This window comes from Cetorhinus maximus, chromosome 3 (genome assembly GCF_964194155.1).
Source record: "Cetorhinus maximus chromosome 3, sCetMax3.hap1.1, whole genome shotgun sequence".
Taxonomy (NCBI): Eukaryota; Metazoa; Chordata; class Chondrichthyes; order Lamniformes; family Cetorhinidae; genus Cetorhinus; species Cetorhinus maximus.
Genome location: NC_135881.1, coordinates 130,485,722 through 130,505,728, shown reverse-complemented (window position 1 = coordinate 130,505,728; position 20,007 = coordinate 130,485,722). Strand labels below are relative to the sequence as shown.

Genomic DNA, 20,007 nt, shown 5'->3' with positions numbered 1-20,007 from the left:
TCATGATGAACTGTAAAGGAAGCAACACCATTTTTATTCACCTTTTATACTCTTATCGCCCCCAATTCATGGTTCATGCCCCCTCCACTGAGCAGGTGTGATTTGGAAAGGCTTCCAAAACATGGCTGACCTCATGAAAATTCTGGAAGTTCTGAAATACCCACTTCCAGAATGGTGGTGGCAAGTTCTAAATTGCAGTATGTGGGCTCCCTGACGCATCCCCTTTTCCTATTCCGCTGAAAGGAGCTGGAGATGGTAATGGAGGCAGTACTCCCATCTTCGCCACTCAGCAACCACCCTTTTTTTAAATCCTAACCGCAAAATCCTGGTCTATACCGCTATTTATAAACCCAAGGACCCAGTGTGCATTTTATAAACAGCCTTCTGAACTTGCCCGACTACCTTCAAAGATTTGTGTATCCCCAGGTGTCTCTGCTCCTGCAGCCCCTTCAGAATTGTATTATTTAGGTTAAATTGCCTCTCGTTATCATTCCCACCAAAGTGAATCACTTCACGCTTTTCTGTGTTAAATTTCATTTGCCAGTTGTGTGTCCAATTAACCAGTGTATGTTTGTTAAGGTCTATTTACTACCCTCCTCACTTTTTACTACATTTAATTACAATATAGGTAGTTCGTGTTTTGGCACTTTTTGACACTAAATTCAGTATTGTATTTTTTAATGGTTTCTTACCCTACTACTTTAGATACTAATGCCCTCAATTCCTGTAAATTCCTACCTGCAAGCAGGTATCCCCATTGTATATCATATAGATGTAAGAAATGATTTATGAACTCAGTCGGGGGAGGTGATGACGTAAGTGGCATTGTCACTAGTAATCCAGAGACCCAGGGTAATGCTCTGGGTACCTGGGTTTGAATCCTGTCATGGCAGATGGTGGAATTTGAATTCAATAAAAATCTGGAATTAAAAGTCTAACGAGGACCATGGAACTATTGTCAATTGTTTCAAAAACCCATCTGATTCACTAATCCCTTGTAGGGAAGGAAATCTGCTGTCCTTGTCTGGTCTGGTCTACACGTGTGACATCAGACCTCTGAAATGGCCTAGCAAGCCACTCAGTTGTATCAAACCCATACAATGTCTGAAAAAAGGAATGAAACAGGACAGACCACCTGGCATCGACCTAGGCAGTGGCAACGGCAATCTCAGCCCTGTCAGCCCTGCAGAGTCCTCCTTAATAACATCTGGGGGGCTAGTGCCAAAATTGGGAGAGCTGCCTCACAGACTAGTCAAACAACAACCTGATATAATCATCCTCACGAATCATACCTTACAGATAATGTCCCAGACACCACCATTGCCATTCCTGGATATGTCCTGTCCCACCTGCAGGACAGGCCCAGCAGAGGTGGCGGCACAGTGGTATACAGTCAGGAGAGAATTGCCCCGGGAGTTCTCAACATTGACTCCAGACCCCATGAAGTTTCAGGGCATCAGGTCAAACGTGGGCAAGGAAACCTCCTGCTGTTTACCATGTACCGCCCTCCCTCAGCAGCTGAATCAGTGCTCCTCTATGTTGAACACCACTTGGAGGAAGCACTGAGGGTAGCAAAGGTGCAGAATGTACTCTGGGTGGGGCACTTCAATGTCCATCGCCAAGAGTGGCTTGGTAGCACCACTACTGAGCGAGCTGGCTGAGTCCTAAATGAAATAGCTGTGAGACTCGGTCTGTGGCAGGTGCTGAGGGAACCAACAAGAGGGAAAAACATACTTGACCTCATCCTCACCAACCTGCCTGCCGCAGATGCATCTGTCTATGATAGTATTGATAGGAGTGACCACCACACTGTCATTGTGGAGACGAAGTCCTGCCTTGACATTGAGGATACCCTCCCATCGTGTTGTGTGGCACTACCACTGTGCTAAATGAGATAGATTTTGAATAGATCTAGCAACTCAAGACTGGACATCCATGAGGCGCTTTGGGCCATCAGCAGCAGCAGAATTGTATTCGAACGCAATCTGTAACCTCATGGCCCAGCATATCCCCCATTCTACCATTACCATCAAGCCAGGGGATCAACCCTAGTTCAATTTGGAGTGCAGGAGGACATGACAGGAGCAGCAGCAGGCATACCTAAAAATGGGGTGTCGACCTGGTGAAGCTATAGCATAGGACCACTTGCATGCCAAATAGCATAAGCAGCAAGTGATGGACAGAGCTAAGCAATCCCACAACCAACGGATCAGATCTAAGCTCTGCAGCTCTGCCACATCCAGTTGCGAATGGTCGTGGACAATTAAACAACTCACTGGCGGAGGAGACTCCACAAATATCCCTAGCCTCAATCATGGAGGAGCCCAGCACATCAGTGCAAAAGATGAGGCTGAAGCGTTTGCTACAATCTTAAGCCAGAAGTGCTGAGTGGATAATGCATCTCAGCCTCCTCTGGAGGTCCTCAGCATCACAGATGCCAGTCTTCAGCCAATTTAATTCACTCCATGTGAGATCAAGAAAGGGCTGAAGGCCACTGGACACTGCAAAGGCAATGGGCCCTGACGATATTTAAGTAATAGCACTGCAGACTTGTGCTTCAGAACTTGCCGAGCCCCTAACCAAGCTGTTCCAGTACAGCGACAACACTGGCATCTACCCGGCTTTGTGAAAAATTGCCCAGGTATGTCCTGTCCACAAAAAGCAGGACAAATCCAACCCGGCCAATTACCGCCCCACCAGTCTACTCTCCATCAGTAAAGTAATGGAAGGAGTCATCAACAGTGTTATCAAGTGGCACTTGCTTAGCGATAACCAGCTCACTGACACCCAGTTTGGATTCCGCCAGGGCCACTCAGCTCCTAACCTCATTACAGCCTTGGTTCAAATATGGACAAAAGAGCTGAACTTCCGAGGTAAGGTAAGAGTGATTGCCCTTGATATCAAGGCCGCATTTGACTGAGTGTGGCATCAAGGAGCCCAAGCAAAACTGGAGTCAATGGGAATCAGGTGGAAAACTCTCTGCTGGTTGGGGTCATACCTAGCACAAAGGAAGATGGTTGTGGTTGTTGGAGGTCAGTCATCTCAGCTCCAGGCCATCACCGCAGAAGCTCCTCAGGGTAGTGTTGTTAGCCCAACCATCTTCAGTTGCTTCATCAATGACCTTCCTTCCATCACAAGGTCAGAAGTGGGGATGTTCGCTGATGATTGCACAATGTTCAGCAGCATTCGTGACTCCTCAGATACTGAAGCAGTCCATGTCCAAATGCAGCAAGATATTGTCAGTATCCAGGCTAGGACTGACAAGTGGCAAGTAACATTCACCACACAAGTGTCAGGCAATGACTATCTCCAACAAGAGAGAATCCAACCATCACCCCATGATGTTCAATGGCATCACCATCACTAAATCCCCCACTATCAACATCCTGGGGGTTACCATTGGCCAGAAACTGAACTGGACTAGCCATATAAATACTGTGGCTACAAGGGCAAGCCAGAGGCTAGGAATCGTGTGATGAGTAACCCACCTCCTGACTCCCCAGAGCCTGTCCACCATCGACAAGGCACAAGTCAGGAGTGTGATGGAATACTCCCCACTTGCCTGGATGAGTGCAGCTCCCACGACACTCAAGAAGCTTGACACCATCCAGGTCAAATCAGCCCGCTTGATTGGCACCCCATCCACAAGCATTCACTCCCTCCACCACCGTTGCACAGTAGCAGTAGTGTGTACCATCTACAAGATGCACTGTTGGAATTCACCAAGGCCTCTTCAACAGCACCTTCCAAACCCATGACCCATCTAGAAGAACAAGGGTAATAGACAGGTGGGAATATCACCAGTTGGAAGTTCCCCTCCAAGCCACTCACCATCCTGACTTGGAAATATATTGCCGTTCCTTCACTGTCGCTGGGTCAAAATCCTGGAACTCCCTCCCTAACAGCACCATGGGTGTACCTACACAACATGGACTGCAGCGGTTCAAGAAGGCAGTTCACCACCACCTTCTCAAGGGCAACTAGGATGGGCAATAAATGCTGGCCCAGCCAGCGAAGCTCTCATCCCATGAATGCATAAAAAATAAGTTTAACACTGTCACCATCAAAATGGAAATGCGGGTTAGTTCCGACCTTCTCTCTGCCAACAAAGGCACATCGTTTGCCTAAGACTTCATAAAGTGAGTGCTTCTGCAAGAATCGTGGTTAATAGCAGATGTATAGATTGAGTTTTTATGGAGTGTTTGTACTAGAATGAGAGCTCAGGAAATTTTCTGTAAGGTGCTTTTTTTTTTGCACTGTTTTATGGGCATATGAACCCAAGATGTGTTGTGCAGTTATTGTAATACATTAACTTTCTTTTTCAGTTAAACCTTGAGTAAATGTCCTTATTTTCACTTCCAGCGATACTTCTTTTTAGATAAAGGGATCATGAAGTACTCAAAATCTCAGGCTGACGTAAGTATAAAAGAGTAATATTTGAAGGTGTTTTTTTTTGCTATGCTGTCCTAGCTACGAGCTGTATAGGAATATCCTTAAATTGACTAGTTTTTTTTGAATAACAACAATAAAATTCGTGAATAAAATGTACCTTATCTTCTGATTATGATTCGCAACTTGGATCTGTGGGTATGAAAACTGGATACGTAACAATATTAATAAATCAAATAAAAAGAATGAACTTGCTCCCCTCTTGTACTTCAGAATATCTACAATACTTATCTATGCAAATGCCCTCCTGGCTAATCTCTCATCTTCCACCTGCTGTAAACTTGAGTTCATCAGAAAATGTTGTTTTCTAACTTGCAGCAAGTGCTGTTCACCCATTGACTCTGTGCTTCCTGACCTACACTGGTTCTTGGCCCATCTTGTTTTTAAAATTGAAATACTTGTGTTCAGATCCCTCAATGTCTTCGCCCTCCCTTTCTAATTAAGCTCCTCCAATAACTATGTTCCTCAACTCTGACCAACTTGCGTATCCCCCAATTCTTTCACCTCACCATTAGCGGCTGTGCCTTCAGCAGTCTTGTACTCTAAGCTTAGGAATTTCCCTCTCAAAACTTCTCCATATCTCTCTCCTACTTCAAGACTCCCCTTGAAATCTTATTGATCAACCAAGCTTAATGTCCTAATGTCTCCTCCATTGACTTGGTAAAAAGTTTTGTTTCTGTTCCTTTGAAGTGCCTTGACATATAAAAGGGGCTACATAAATGACAATTGTGATATAATATTTGGCATTGTTCTGGCGCATCAACTGGAGATCTAATACTGTACCTGTATCTGCAGAGAGTGAGTTTTTAAAAAAGTTATTTTTTAGATTGAGAAAGGAAAACTTCATGGATGCATTGATGTGGGGCTGTCTGTGATGTCGATAAAGAAGAAAACAAAACGCATTGATCTAGATACAGAAGAGCATATATATCATTTGAAGGTACCTACAATATTCTGTTTGCATGAATCTATACTGATTTTTTTGTTGTGATAACTCACAGTTGAATGAAATGTATCTTTGCTAGGTAAAATTCCAGGAGTCTTTTGATGATTGGGTAGCAGAGTTGCGTCATCACAGACTATACCGCCAAAATGAAATTGCCAAGTTTCCACATGATGTGGCTAATCACTTCTTCACAATCTCATCTGCCGCAGACTCATCACCGAGCTCTTTGGACTCCCCTTCTTTCAGAAAGGTATTCCAATAACTAAAATTTGGTTCGATCAAGTTTTAAAAATGAAAGTTTAATCTTAGATTTCAACAGAAAATGCTACAAATGCCAGCATTTTGGATCCTACAGGATGTGAATTAGAAATTGTGATTGTAATATTTTCTTTCCTTTCCATATGGTACTCCATGTAACAGATTAGCTGAAAATTGACTGAATTTAACTATGCAGTTAGAATCAGATGGAGGACCTAGGTTTTTGAGTCCTTGATTATAAATTTACATTTGGTTGTGCAAACTCAGAGGTGCCAGGTTCATTGTTGAGTCCATGTTGAGTCAACTGATCTTAGCTAGGGCATCAATTGGCCTTGCAGACCTTGGGCTAGTAAAACCATCCATGTCTCTAATTCTTAATTGCTAATTATGTGCCTTAGTATTGAACAGATTCCGACTTGGCTGCCAGTTTGATGTCTGGGCATATAGAGAATGACCACTTTGACTAAGACCAAAGTGCTATCATCATCCATGAAACTATTCCAGCAAGAATTGGTGCCTCCAAAATGTCAGTGTTGGATCAGTTAGTATCACTCTTGTTTGAGCAGTTTGTGGGTTCAAATTCTACTTCGGTGATTTGAGTGTGCAATCTAGGCTGATCCTTTGGTGTAGTGCAGAGGGAGTGGTGACATTTAGGTGATGCTGTCTTTCAAGTGAGATGGATGTGGGAAAAAAAGTCCCCTGGCATTACTTGAAGAGGAAAGAATTTCTTCTGGTCTTGCCTAGTAATTATTCTTTAACCATGTTTAACTTGATTAGAATAAAAATAGAAAATGCTGTAAATAACTCAGCAGGTCAGGCAGTGTCTGTGGCGAGAGAAACAACGTTTCAGGTTGATGATGGAAAGCTTTGGTTTATTTACATTTAAATGTTATCTTGTAAAGCAAAGATATTTTCTGTAAACCTGGGGAAGAGAGTTAACCGATTTTATTGAATAGCCTACTGTGAGTCACTGAATGCGGAGGACATCAGAGTTGAAGCCCTCTCACTAGCTGAGAGGACAGAGAAATGAACAAAAGGACACGAACAGTCAGTGAAGTTTTAAAAATGACAAGGATCCAAAGCTAGAAACTGAAATGCAAGTGTTCAGTTTTTTGAGTTAGGAATCGCCTGGAAAGAAGGATATTTACAAAAATAAGTAAGTCAGCCCATTAGAGGGCTAGCGTGTGTGGATTGTTGTTTGTTTCCAAAGTTTCTAGAAGAATAATGAGATTGAATGAAGTAGTGGTATTTTCTGTGTGTTCTTTTGCTGTCTACAGATGAAACAATTTACTAATTCCAATCTGGCCTCATCTCCTAGGACAGAATCTTATGTTTGGCGAGCGGGGGTGAGGCCCGCTCGCCGACACGTAAAGTGACACGGGGAGACATCGGGCGTGCGTCACAACATCATCCCCTGTCATTTAGATTTTCAGGTTGGCAGGCATGCAGCCGACTTGGCTGCGCGCCCGCCGACCTGTCAACAGCCTATTAAGGCCATTAAAGAACTAATTGAAACCATTAATGGACCTGCCTGTCCAACCTTAAGGTTGACGGCAGGCCAGGAGAAAGCATGAAACCTCATCCACAGACGGGATGAGGTTTCATGAGTGATTTTAAAAAAAAAAAAATCCCAGAATATTACAAAATAAAAGTTATGGACATGTTCCAACTCATGTGACATGGCAGCAAAACTTTTCCCTTTGTTTGAAGTTTCAAATCTGAGCCGATCTCCCTGAGGTAGCACTTTTCGCATGCGCGAAAGAGCGCACCCCCAGCTCGGAATTCTCCCACCCCCAGCCTATACAGGAAGCATTAGCGCTTCCTGGCCTGCCCATGTAAAATGGCGGTGTGCCCCCAACCGGGGGTGTCAATCGGGAACCCGCCCGCCCGCTCCCACACATCTCCCCCGATGGCGGGGGTGGGGGCAGAATGTTGCCCATTGTGTTTCTCAGTCTGTGTTTCAAAAGATTGGTGAAACTCGCACACACACACATGAGAAAGGTGAAATATCCACTTCAGATCACGGGAATTCTATTGTTACACCCCTGGGAGTATAAATAGAAATTGGACAGTGTGGTTTACTCCTAAAAGTAAGACAGTCAGACTGCTTACAGACTACCTAAGGCAGAATGGATATTTTAACAATGATGTTTGTTAGAAGCGCACGTTATGTAAGTAACGGGACTAAGACCTCACACTCTGTCGTTTGGTAGTACAGAACTTGCTGAAGAAAGAGACATATCAAAGCTTTCCGTCTTGCACTCATCAGGAACCTTCGCAAGAATACCAATATAAGGGGAAGAAAACAATTTATATTGAATGTGAAGAGAGGCTGATTAGTTGGCAAGTGGACTCTGGTAGAGGCGTTGCCCTGGAGAGTGCACCAGTGATGGTGACTGACAGCTGCCAAGCACTGTTTGAAATTTAAGCCAGGCAGCTTGACCCTGATTGGTCAAGGCATTGCCCCGAGGAATGAATCAACAAATGGCTGTCACTTATTTTATTTAGCTGAAACAGGCGCAATGTATGTACATGTTCTTTCTGTCTGCAAAGAACAGGGTCCTGTGTATTAATATATGTAGCTTCCAGTACACGCAAATGCACCACACTGCGCGCCCAACTGACAATCTTAAATCTGCTATAAGCGTAATTCTTAGCACACTGAGGATTATTTAGCGAATGTTGTCCAATCGTGGAATCACATCTAATGTTGGACACTGTTTTGAGTTTTGCAAGCACAAGCTGGTGCGGCCTGTGTCTTGCCCAGTGCAAGCAGCGGCTGGGACATGCTGTTTGATATGATCCTTCAGTCTTTGGGATGTACGGCCTACATACTGAGCATCACACTGGCACTGAAATTCATATACTACATTACTTATTTGTGTGATCGGTAGAATGTCCCTTTGGCTTAACGGCAGCATCCTGTTAGTGGCACATACCACTCGTGTTGCTACTGCATATCGCCTTCCAGGGCAATCTGAGGTAGACTGGGCACTTTTCAGGGCCGAAAGTGATGGCCGTAGGCCCGTTCATGAGTTTGCATGATATACAGCATGAAATTATCTGATCAGGGTAGCCGTTATCTTGCAGAATGCCTTTGATGCGCCCTATTTCAGCATCAAGCTTGCATGGTGAACAAAAGGTTCAGGCCCTATTTACAAGGTTGCCGATAAGACCACCTTATAGTGTGTGGAACTCTAAGAATCCCAGCATGTATATTGACCAGTGAAGGTAGGCTTGTGGTAGACCGTGGTAGAGAACCCCTTGGCAGATTTCTCGGCTAGTACGTTAAGGAAGTTTATTTGACTGCTCCATTTCAAAGGTGAATTTCAACGCAGGATGGAGCCCATTAAGGCGTGTAAGGAAATTATTACATCTGTGGATTTAAATATAGCAAACGTATCATCCACATATCAGAAATATATGAGGAACCCAACAAAGGTATTTGTGAGAGCTGGGTCTAGAGGCAGTCCCATGGCAACCCCATCTATTTGGGCATAAATGGTGTCATTAAAACTGAACTGAACTGTGCGAGTTGCCAAGTTCATAAGTTCAGTGAATACTGATTCATGCAATGGTGGAGAATCTGGATTGCCATGATATAGTGCTGCAGTGCAAATATCCATGGCTTCCTTAAGTGGAACATTGGTGAATAGGCTAGCAATGTCAAATGAGCACATGGACACAGCATTGCTGGCGATATGCAAGTCCTGTACAGCCTCCACAAATGTGAAGGAGTCCTTCACCGTGTATGTGGAAAATTTGGTCAAAACTGGTTGTAAGAATTCACCCAACTATTTGGCCAATTCATGTTATGCAGAACTGGTCATAGATAAGATAGGGCCTAAAGGGACATCAATTTTGTGTGTCTTGGGCAGCCCATACTTAGCGGATGTAGCGAACCGTGAGGACGACCCCTATCATATATATCATGCAATAGCTCATTGCTCTTACACAAGTCCAGCAATCATTTTTTTTTGCTTACTTTCGAGCAAGGCTGTCTGGTCATGTTAAGCAGCAGGCCCAATGAATACGAATTTAGACCTGTCATTAAGAATGGCATGCATTTTGTTGATAAAGTCAAGCTTGTTAAGGATGACTATTCCAGTCCCTTTATCAGGTTTACTGATGTGTATGTCTAGGTAGCTCTTAAGGCCTTGTACCGCTGTAAGACATTCAGTCCACCATCTTTCCACTTTCCAAGCAGTAGCATAGAAAAGGGGCTCTGTCCAGGTTTGAATGCCTGGCCCCCATCTATACTGTTTCTACTGGAACCTCTGTGCCATTGTCTACAAGACTAATTCATCTCTGCATGCCTATCTCATCATGGAAGTCATCTCTCATGGAAAAGGGAATTATCCATCAGTGTTCAGCCTGTCGACCTCTGTGAAAGGATACACCATTGGACTTGGATTCTGGACTCTGGATTCACATGAAGCAATAACCCTTTGCTCTGTGGTCTTTGCCCTGTAAATCTTTCTTCCCCCCTCCCCCCCACCACCCCCGAAAACAAACTGTTCGTAATCTGTTGAAGAATTCAATATGGTAGAAATCTTTTAAACTCTCATTCCTTTTAGAAATATGACTCCTAACATATGCTCTAATATCTCCATTACTGTTGAGCAGGTAAAACTATTTTAATCAAACAAAAGCATTTTAAGCAAAACAGTTCATGTCTATAGTTAGCCAAGTACAGCGATTCACTCGGATGAGTATGAGCTAGCATTTTCTTGAACATCACAGCTCATGAGATTTTCTTTAGCTTTCTGTTAATTATATGGTAGACCCATTGTACGTGTACCATTTGTGTTCTGGAGGCGTATGTAGTTAATTAATCTTACCCTTGTGTTTATCATTAATATGAACGAGCTTGAGAGGTTAGTTTTACATGCTGTTCGAGTTTTAAACAGTAGGATAAAAGAGCACTTTATGCAAGACAGGGCATTCCATTAAGGTTCTAAGGAATGGAATTGCTTCATTTGTCTGAGATGAATATAAGAATACCTTATTAATTAATATGTCCAGAATACCTTCTGAAAAGCAGGAGGTCTGTTTGAAATATGAGCTGCAATTATGCTTTTCCCTATCTCTCATGCAAGTAGCTTTTATTTACCTAAGTACAGAATAAGATAGTGAAGCATTGTTTAAGCTGGGAGCATTAATGAAGTGGAAAATGCAATACTTAAAAACAAAACTTGATAACTTTATGACAGAGCAGAAGTATTGAGCTGGAAAAACTTCAAACATAGCACTGAGATTTTGGACTGAATTTTTAGCTAGTCAGGCAGGCGCGCACTCAATCTGACTGAGCATAATATGATGTACGATGACGTCAAGCGAGCATCCCGATATCATAATGCACTCACGAGCTGGAGTTGGCGGCGCGTCCACTGACAATTGAAAGGCCAATCAAGGCCATTAAAAAGCTAATTAAAAGAAATTTTTCGCTGCCTGTCTAACCTTACGGTTGGCATTGGAAACCTCATCCACGGGTGGGATGAGGTTTCCAACAGAAAATAAAATAACATTTTTAAAACAGAGTCACATGAGAGGATAAAAACAAAAAAAAACAAGAACAGAATTACCTGGAAAAACTCAGCAGGTCTGGCAGCATCGGCGGAGAAGAAAAGAGTTGACGTTTCGAGTCCTCATGACCCTTCAACAGAACTAAGTAAAAGTAGGAGAGGGGTGAAATATAAGCTGGTTTAAGGTGGGGGGGGTGAGGGGAGAGAAGTTGTGGGGGGTGGTGGTTGTAGGGACAAGCAAGCAGTGATAGGAGCAGATAATCAAAAGATGTCACAGATAAAGGAACAAAGAGTTGTTGAAGGTGGTGATATTATCTAAGAGAATGTGCTAATTAAGAATGGATGGCAGGACACTCAAGGTACAGCTCTAGTGGGGGTGGGGTGGAAAGTCTGACAGGGCATTACAGGTATAGATTTAAAAATAATGGAAATAGGTGGGAAAAGAAAAATCTATATAAATTATTGGAAAAAACAAAAGGGAGGGGGAAGAAACGGAAAGGGGGTGGGGATGGACGAGGGAGTTCAAGATCTAAAGTTGTTGAATTCAATATTCAGCCCGGAAGGCTGTAAAGTGCCTAGTCGGAAGATGAAGTGCTGTTCCTCCAGTTTGCGTTGGGCTTCACTGGAACAATGCAGCAAGCCAAGGACAGACATGTGGGCAAGAGAGCAGGGTGGAGTGTTAAAATGGCAAGCGATAGGGAGGTTTGGGTCTTTCTTGCGGACAGACCGTAGGTGTTCTGCAAAGCGGACGCCCAGTTTACGTTTGGTCTCTCCAATGTAGAGGAGACCGCATTGGGAGCAACGAATGCAGTAGACTAAGTTAGGGGAAATGCAAGTGAAATGCTGCTTCACTTGAAAGGAGTGTTTGGGCCCTTGGACGGTGAGGAGAGAGGAAGTGAAGGGGCAGGTGTTGCATCTTCTGCGTGGGCATGGGGAGGTGCCATAGGTGGGGGTTGAGGAGTAGGGGGTGATGGAGGAGTGGACCAGGGTGTCCCGGAGGGAACGATCCCTACGGAATGCCACCAGGGGGGGTGAAGGGAAGATGTGTTTGGTGGTGGCATCATGCTGGAGTTGGTGGAAATGGCGGAGGATGATCCTTTGAATGCGGAGGCTGGTGGAGTGATAAGTGAGGACAAGGGGGACCCTATCATGTTTCTGGGAGGGAGGAGAAGGCGTGAGGGCGGATGCGCGGGATATGGGCCGGACAAGGTTGAGGGCCCTGTCAACAACCGTGGGTGGAAAATCTCGGTTAAGGAAGAAGGAGGACATGTCAGAGGAACTATTTTTGAAGGTAGCATCATCAGAACAGATGTGACGGAGGCGAAGGAACTGAGAGAAAGGGATGGAGTCCTTACAGGAAGCGGGGTGTGAGGAGCTGTAGTCAAGGTAGCTGTGGGAGTCGGTAGGCTTGTAATGGATATTGGTGGACAGTCTATCATCAGAAATTGAGACAGAGAGGTCCAGGAAGGGAAGGGAAGTGTCAGAGATGGACCATGTGAAAATGATGGAGGGGTGGAGATTGGAAGCAAAATTAATAAATTTTCCAGGTCCCGTCGAGAGCATGAAGCAGCACAGAAGTAATCATCAATGTACCGGAGGATGAGTTGTGGGAGGGGGCCGGAGTAGGACTGGAACAAGGAATGTTCCACATACCCCATAAAGAGACAGGCATAGCCGGGGCCCATGCGGGTACCCATAGCCACATCTTTTATTTGGAGGAAGTGAGAGGGGTTAAAGGAGAAATTGTTCAGTGTGAGAACAAGTTCAGCCAGACGGAGGAGAGTAGTGGTGGATGGGGATTGTTCGGGCCTCTGTTCAAGGAAGAAGCTAAGAGCCCTCAGACCATCCTGGTGGGGGATGGAGGTGTAGAGGGATTGGACGTCCATGGTGAAGAGGAAGCGGTTGGGGCCAGGGAACTGGAAATTGTTGATGTGATGTAAGGTGTCAGAGGAATCACGGATGTAGGTGGGAAGGGACTGGACAAGGGGAGAGAGAAGGGAGTCAAGATAACGAGAAATGAGTTCCGTGGGGCAGGAACAGGCTGCCGGGACAGTTTTGTTTGTGGATTTTGGTTAGGAGGTAGACGCGGGCCGTCTGAGGTTGGGCGACTATCAGGTTGGAAGCTGTGGAAGGAAGATCTCCAGAGGAGATGAGGTCAGTGACAGTCCTGGAAACAATGGCTTGATGTTCAGTGGTGGGGTCATGGTCCAGGGAGAGGTAGGAGGAAGTGTCTGCGAGTTGACGCTCAGCCTCCGCGAGGTAGAGGTCAGTGTGCCAGACAACAACAGCACCACCCTTGTCAGCGGGTTTGATGACAATGTTGGGGTTGGACCTGAGAGAACGGAGTGCAGTAAGTTCAGAGAGAGACAGATTAGAATGGGTGAGAGGAGCAGAGAAATTGAGACGACTAATGTCATGCCGACAGTTCTCAATGAAAAGATCAAGAGAAGGTAAGAATCCAGAGGTAGGTGTCCAGGTGGAGGTGGGTAAAAGGATTCGTTGAACGGGGAGAGGACTCCTGCCCAAAGAAGTGAGCACGGAGACGAAGACGGCGGAAGAAGAGTTCAGCATCGTGCCGAGCCCGAAATTCATTGAGATGAGGGCGTAAGGGTATGAAACTAAGTCCTTTGCTGAGCACTGAACGTTCAGCATCGGAGAGGGGAAGGTCAGGGGGTATAGTGAATACACGGCCGGGGCTGGGATTGGAAGATGGGGTGGGGACGGAGGGACAGGCAGGGGTGGAGTGTCCTAGATGGGTGTTGGTGTTGATGAGTTGTTGGAGCTTGCGTTCCTTAGCACTTGGGAGAAAGAGAAAAAGTTTCTTGTTGAGGGGTCGGATGAGACGAAGAATAAAATGAAACTGGGGGCAGGCGCAGCTTTGCAAAAGGGTGCGGCGGTGCTGCCACATGAGAGGACATGTTTTATAACGTTTTTAACATCTTTATTTTGTATTTTGAAAATTGTTCTGCCTCGGAGATTTTCAACCAAGCACTTGTGTGCATGCACGAAGTGCACACACCCCCCCCCCCCCCCCCCCCCAACCCCGGCAAACACGCAGGCAACGCTGCTGCTCGCATTTCATGCTGGGTGGGCCTTAATTGGCACACCAGCATGAAAACACAGTCCGGCCCTGATCACAGGCATCAGTCGGTTTCCTGACCGCCCCTGCCGAGCCCGCCCGACAGGGGCAGAATTCTGCCCTTTTATTTTCAACATTGTGAGAAAGGGGAGGATCTTCTGGTCGGCGAGCGGGGGTGGGGCCTGCTCGCCGATGCAGGATGACGTTGGGTGGAACTCCTGACGTCACTCCGCGTCATTTCCATTTCCAGGTCAGCGGGGGCGCAGCCGAATCAGCTGTGCGCCCGCCGACCTGTCAACAGCCAATTGAGGCCATTCAAAAAGCAATTAACATCATTAATGGACCTGCCCATCCAACCTTAGGGTTGGCGGGCAGGCCGGGAGCCCTGGCGGGCTTAAGAAAAAGCATGAAACCTCATTCACGGGCGGGATGAGTTTTCGTGAGGGTTTTTAAAGATTTAATAAAGGTTTCAGTGAAAGTGATGGACATGTCCCAACTCGTGTCACATGAGGGGACATGTCAGGGAAATCTTGCTATCGTTTGTTTAACATTTTTAAATTTGGAGCCGATCTCCCTGAGGCAGCACTTAGCCTCAGGGAGATCAGTATGCGCATGCGAGAAAGAGCGCACTCTTGGCTGAGGAAACCCCCCCTTGCCCGCACAGGGAGCGCATAGTGCTTCGTGGCGGACGTCATGCTGGGTGGGCCTTAATTGGCCCACCCATGTAAAATGGCGGCATGGCCCCGATTGGGGGTGCCGATTGGAGGCCCACTCCAGCACTGAAGAGTGGAAGTTTCTACTTTAGGACCTGGACACCTCTAATTGTTAGCAAAAAATGTAAATTTTTCAAACGTAAAATTTATAAGTTTTCAATTAAAATAGATGGTGCACATTCTGATCCTAATGGACAGTTCACTAATCATGTGGGCTGTCTTTGAGTCATAACTAGAATTGTGAATTTGGACTTTTTAACTTGACAAAACAGTGTCATTGAATTAATATTTGCCTAATTCCAAAGAAATAACTGCTGCAGGAAAATTTAACATATTGTTGAAAGTTAGGATAGCACTTTAGTATTGTGTAAGGTTTAATGCATTTGGATAGGGTGAAGCTTAACTGCGACAGGTAACTGCTTTGTAATATATCTATTATGGAATTAAATAAAATCCAAGCTAAGCTTCAATTCATATCCTATGGTGGCAACCCTTGACCAGAAAATGCCAACAGACCTAAAAAACATTTCCTCCGTATTTGGGTAGCTTCCTGTCATTGTAAACTTATTAATGGCTTGGAAAGGGATGTCGTTGGTCAAATTCCAACTCCCAGGGTATGGTGCTTCTAGCTGCTCTGCATTCAGTGGTACCTGATTTTAAGTAAATTATTCATCAAATATGATGCTTTATCTCTTATTCCATGACATCTTACTATCACCATTAATCTGCATTTTATGGAAATCCGTATACGTCATCTACAATTCTTCAGATACTGAAACAGTCCATGCCCGTGCAGTAAGACCTGGACAACATCCAGGCTTGGACTGATAAATAGCAAGTAACATTCATGAAGCACAAGTACAGTCAATGATCATTTCCTAAAACACCTAATGGACAACTCCAGAGGCCCGACATCTGCCTCAGACTCAGCATGGTCCTGGTCTCGAGCAGTCCCCCGACTACTGGTGCCCTGGACACACGCTGCTCTGCCTGTTCCTCATGCGAGTGTGAAGTGCCCTCACCGCTGTGCACTGACATTGTAGCCAACGACCTAATGCCCACTGCGTTGCTGGCACCTGTGCTGGTGCCTGGTGCAGAGAGGGGGTGTAACACAGGTGCATTGATGGGCACTGGTCTTCCAGTTTCAAGGGTAGCTCCTCAGGGTCCTGCAATCATTTGTTGGATGGCGGTTCTAGTGGAGGAAAATGACATGTCAGTAGTATCAGTCACCACACTGTCACTGTGCATGCTAGGCGGGCTGGTGAGACAATGGAGATCTGTATCCTCGTGCCATCATCTTTCAATGAACATTTGGGACTGAAGGTTTGAGGTTTCCATTACAGATGAGACAACACAACAACATTTATACACTGAAACACGCTCACATCTGTGTGCTGCACTCTTTCCTTCGTCAGAGACCCTGCCTCTCCATGACTGCTGGAACGAGCTGGGAATAGGCACTGCATCCCTGAGGCATTCATCTCATTCCTCATCAATATGAGCAGGTTTTGGGAGCCTCTGCCTGTCCTTGACCCCTTGATGTTATTATTAGCTGCTCTGCTCTTCTGAAAGGACAGAGGAGCATTGATTAGTCCACCCTCTACCTGCAGCACCATGGCAGCCTGGCCAACCCCAGCTGAGGAACACCTTGCAGGGTACATCCGAGTTGTGGCCCTCAACCCACAGAGCAATTAGGCCAAGCAGCCAGAGCTCAGTACCTTGGCTGGTACTGATGTCATTGACAGTTGGCATTCTGTGGGAGGATGGCCAGCCATTAACACTTCTCCACACACATCCATGCCAACTCGGTACTTACCTATGCCAAGCGCAGCAGATCGCTGAACCTTTTGTGGCAGTGCACGCATGTGCGCTGCACAATGTCATGGCCGTTGACCTGGGCTGCCACCTCTGCCCATGCCTTCTTGGTCAGTTCGGTGACTTCCTCTTGCTATCCCTGCGGATGAGGATGTCCTGCCTGGCACTGACCTCCTCCACAAGGATTCCCAGGCACTCATTTGAGACCGTGGAGGTCGGGGAGGGGGGGAGGCGAGTGCCCACAGAACTTGCCCTCCCATCCGACGTGCCCAGCCAGTGCAGATGCCATTGGAGCTGAAAAAAATGTTTCGTCAAGCAACTTCAAAGCTACAGCGTTTTCTCCTGGCAGCCTTCAGGGAGCTTCCTCTGCTGCTTTTAAATCCCCCACTGGATCGCCACTGGTCCTAATGCCTGACAGGCTCCTGTCCCTGCCTGGCCCTTCCGACCATTGAGCAGACGAGTTTCACTCTGGACGGCCCTTAATTGGCCACCCAGCGTGAAATCGCATTGGAAACGCGATCTCGTCTTGGAGCGGATTATATGTTCGCTTCCGGGGCCGCCAAATTGGCGCCCACACCAAGCGTGAAATTCAGGCCACTGTGACCATAAGAGTATTCAGGCGCTGGGAATTCTGCAGTGAGTAACTCACTTCCTTACTCCACAAAACCTGTTCATCTACAAGGCACAAGCCAGGCGTGTAATGGAATACTCTCCATCTGCCTGGGTGAATGCAGCTCCAACATCACCAAAGAAGCTCAACACCATTCAGAACAAAGCAGCCTGCTTGATTGGCACCCCGTCCGCCACCTTTAACATTCACTCCCTACACCGCCGGTGCACGATGGTGATGTATACCATCTCCAAGATGCGCTGCAGCAACTCGCCAAGCCTCCTTCAACAGCATCTTCCAAATCTGTGACATTTACCGGAAGGACAGCAGACGCATGGAAGCTCCCCTCCAAGCCACATACCATTCTGACTTGGAACTATGTCACCATTCCTGTATTGTCAAAAGCTTTGTTGGTGTACCTACACCAGATGACCTGCAGTGGTTCAAAAACTTAGTTTGCCATCACCTCAGTGCCATTAAGGATGGGCAACAAATACTGGCCTTGCCAGCGATGCTCATATCCCATAAATAAATTTAAAAAGAAAGGAAATTTTTCACCATCACTTAAGCCTTTTCCCTACATCTGATGTTAAATGTGTGTGTGACTCTTTATTGCATATGGCTGTTTATTGCATATGGCTGTTTATTGCATATGGCTGTTTATTGTATATGGCTGTTTATTGCCATGGCAATTGCCACTGAAAACTGATCCTGGAAAAAAAACAACCTTAGAAATTTTAGTATCATTAGTTATCAAGCATTTGTCGTGATGTAATTTGGACTTCATATGTTTAAAAAAATGTTCAGGTATAAAAGATGAGATGAAATGATAGGAAGGATAAGTGAAGGACAAAGGGCATTTGTCAGTGTGAGACAATTATCTTCTGCCTGTATTGAATTATTGATTTGAATTCCTTATTAGCCACGATATACACAAGAGTAAGATTAATTGTCTTCTGCAAGCAGGAGGGAATTTACATCATAATTTACTAAATATTTATTAAGCGACTGTAGATTAAGTGCAGAGCCATTGGGTTCCATCTGTTTCAATTTGATTGTTTGTTGGCTGTATGGACATAGAGTTGATACCACTTTCATATGATGGGAAAGGCTTATGTGGGATGTCTAGTTTGATTATTCATTTCACGGCCTTTTGGAATGCTATGTAGAGAAATGAGTTATCTCCTGCAACAGATCTTAGTAGGCAGGTTAATGTGATCTGTTCCATGGCCTGAAACTCATGGTCACAATCACGCTCTTCACAATCACGCTCTGGATCATCTTTCATCATCTACTTGCAGAGCAGGTGGCTGCACCTTAAATGCCCTGTGCGAATTCATTTGAGCTGCTTTTAACTCCTTTGAGGGAGGTTGAAGTGAAGGGTCTTTGCTGTGGTCAATGTTGCTTATGATTTTTTTCATCTCTGGAAGTACAATGGTATTATGGTGAATTAGAGGCAGGGTAATATGGGTCAGCACAGGGGGGGGCAGTCAGTTGGAGTGTACTTAATAATCCCTGACACCACCTTAATAGCAACCTTTAGTTGAACTTCCATGATCTTTGTGTGACAGCTGCAGGACCATGAAGCAGAACAGTATTCTGCAGGCAAGTACACTATGGCTACCGTTGTGATGTTAAGTGTTCTGTCTTTGCTTCCCCAATGAAGTTCCAGCATTTTTCCAGACCAGGTTCACTCTGGTTTTCACCTTTGGGCTTTTGTTGACGAGATGAGGCTGATAGGTGAGATTCCTGAACAGATTGAAACCCAGGTATTTTGGATGGGAGTCCTCAGCAAGTTGTCTTCCGTAAAAAGGAATGTTGAGTTGTCCCCCAGTGACATTGTTCAGATGCATGAGGGCACAAGTGTTTTCTCTGGATTGGGTTGGGGGGTGCCAACTTGGGAAATAGTGTTCCAGTCGGCCCAGCTCACTTGTGAGCATCCTACTTGCTTCCTATAGCATTGATGCCTGTATCAGTAGTGCTATGAATTTGGCATTGATGAACTTCCAGAATTTGGTGCAGGGCATATCTGCTGTATAGGTGTTGTAAAAAGCTGGTGTGACAATAGACTCCTGTGGCAGACCGCTACTGAATCTTTGTGCTCAGCTTGTCTTGTAACTGAAGTAGACATGGAACTTATGGTTGCTGATTAGGGTGTTGATAAGACTTTTGCAGCTTCGAAAGATTGTTGAAAGCGTCAGATGGCGTTGTGTTGATTACAAGCCTGTGAAGGTAGCTTTAATCTTTAGCTGCCTCTGGAACCCTCTCAAAGTTTGTAGTGAGTGTAGGGCAGCTTCTTCCTTCTCTGAAGACCACATGCTTGGTTAGGAGGGTGGTTTCTGAAACCGGCTTTATCCGTTTAAGGATGATCCATTCTACCACCTTGTTAACTGCCGGCAGGAAGGTGATGGGATCGAGCTTTTTAGATAATTGGTTGGTTTTAGTGTGGCAAAGACTTTGGAATTGCTTCATACTTCCAAGTTTATGCTAGTGTCAAAGTTATTGGAGGTAAGCTTGGTAAACCACACCTGTCCCTTTCTGCCCTGGTCTTGATCAATTCTAGGTAAATGTCATTGATCCTGGCAGCCTTCCTGGACTTGGTTCCTGATGGC

At 45.5% G+C, this 20,007-nt stretch overlaps 1 protein-coding gene across 12 annotated transcripts in view; it reads left to right on the top strand.

The window, feature by feature from the left end:
* Positions 1-20,007, top strand: part of osbpl3b (oxysterol binding protein-like 3b) — a 240,609-nt gene that overhangs the window by 89,781 nt on the left and 130,821 nt on the right. For all 12 annotated transcript variants that reach the window (XM_078538974.1, XM_078538973.1, XM_078538963.1 and 9 more), the window contains 3 exons: positions 4,363-4,416; positions 5,276-5,389; positions 5,475-5,645. In XM_078538974.1, coding sequence (XP_078395100.1) covers positions 4,363-4,416; positions 5,276-5,389; positions 5,475-5,645 — 339 coding nt within the window. The remainder of the gene's footprint in view (positions 1-4,362; positions 4,417-5,275; positions 5,390-5,474; positions 5,646-20,007) is intronic.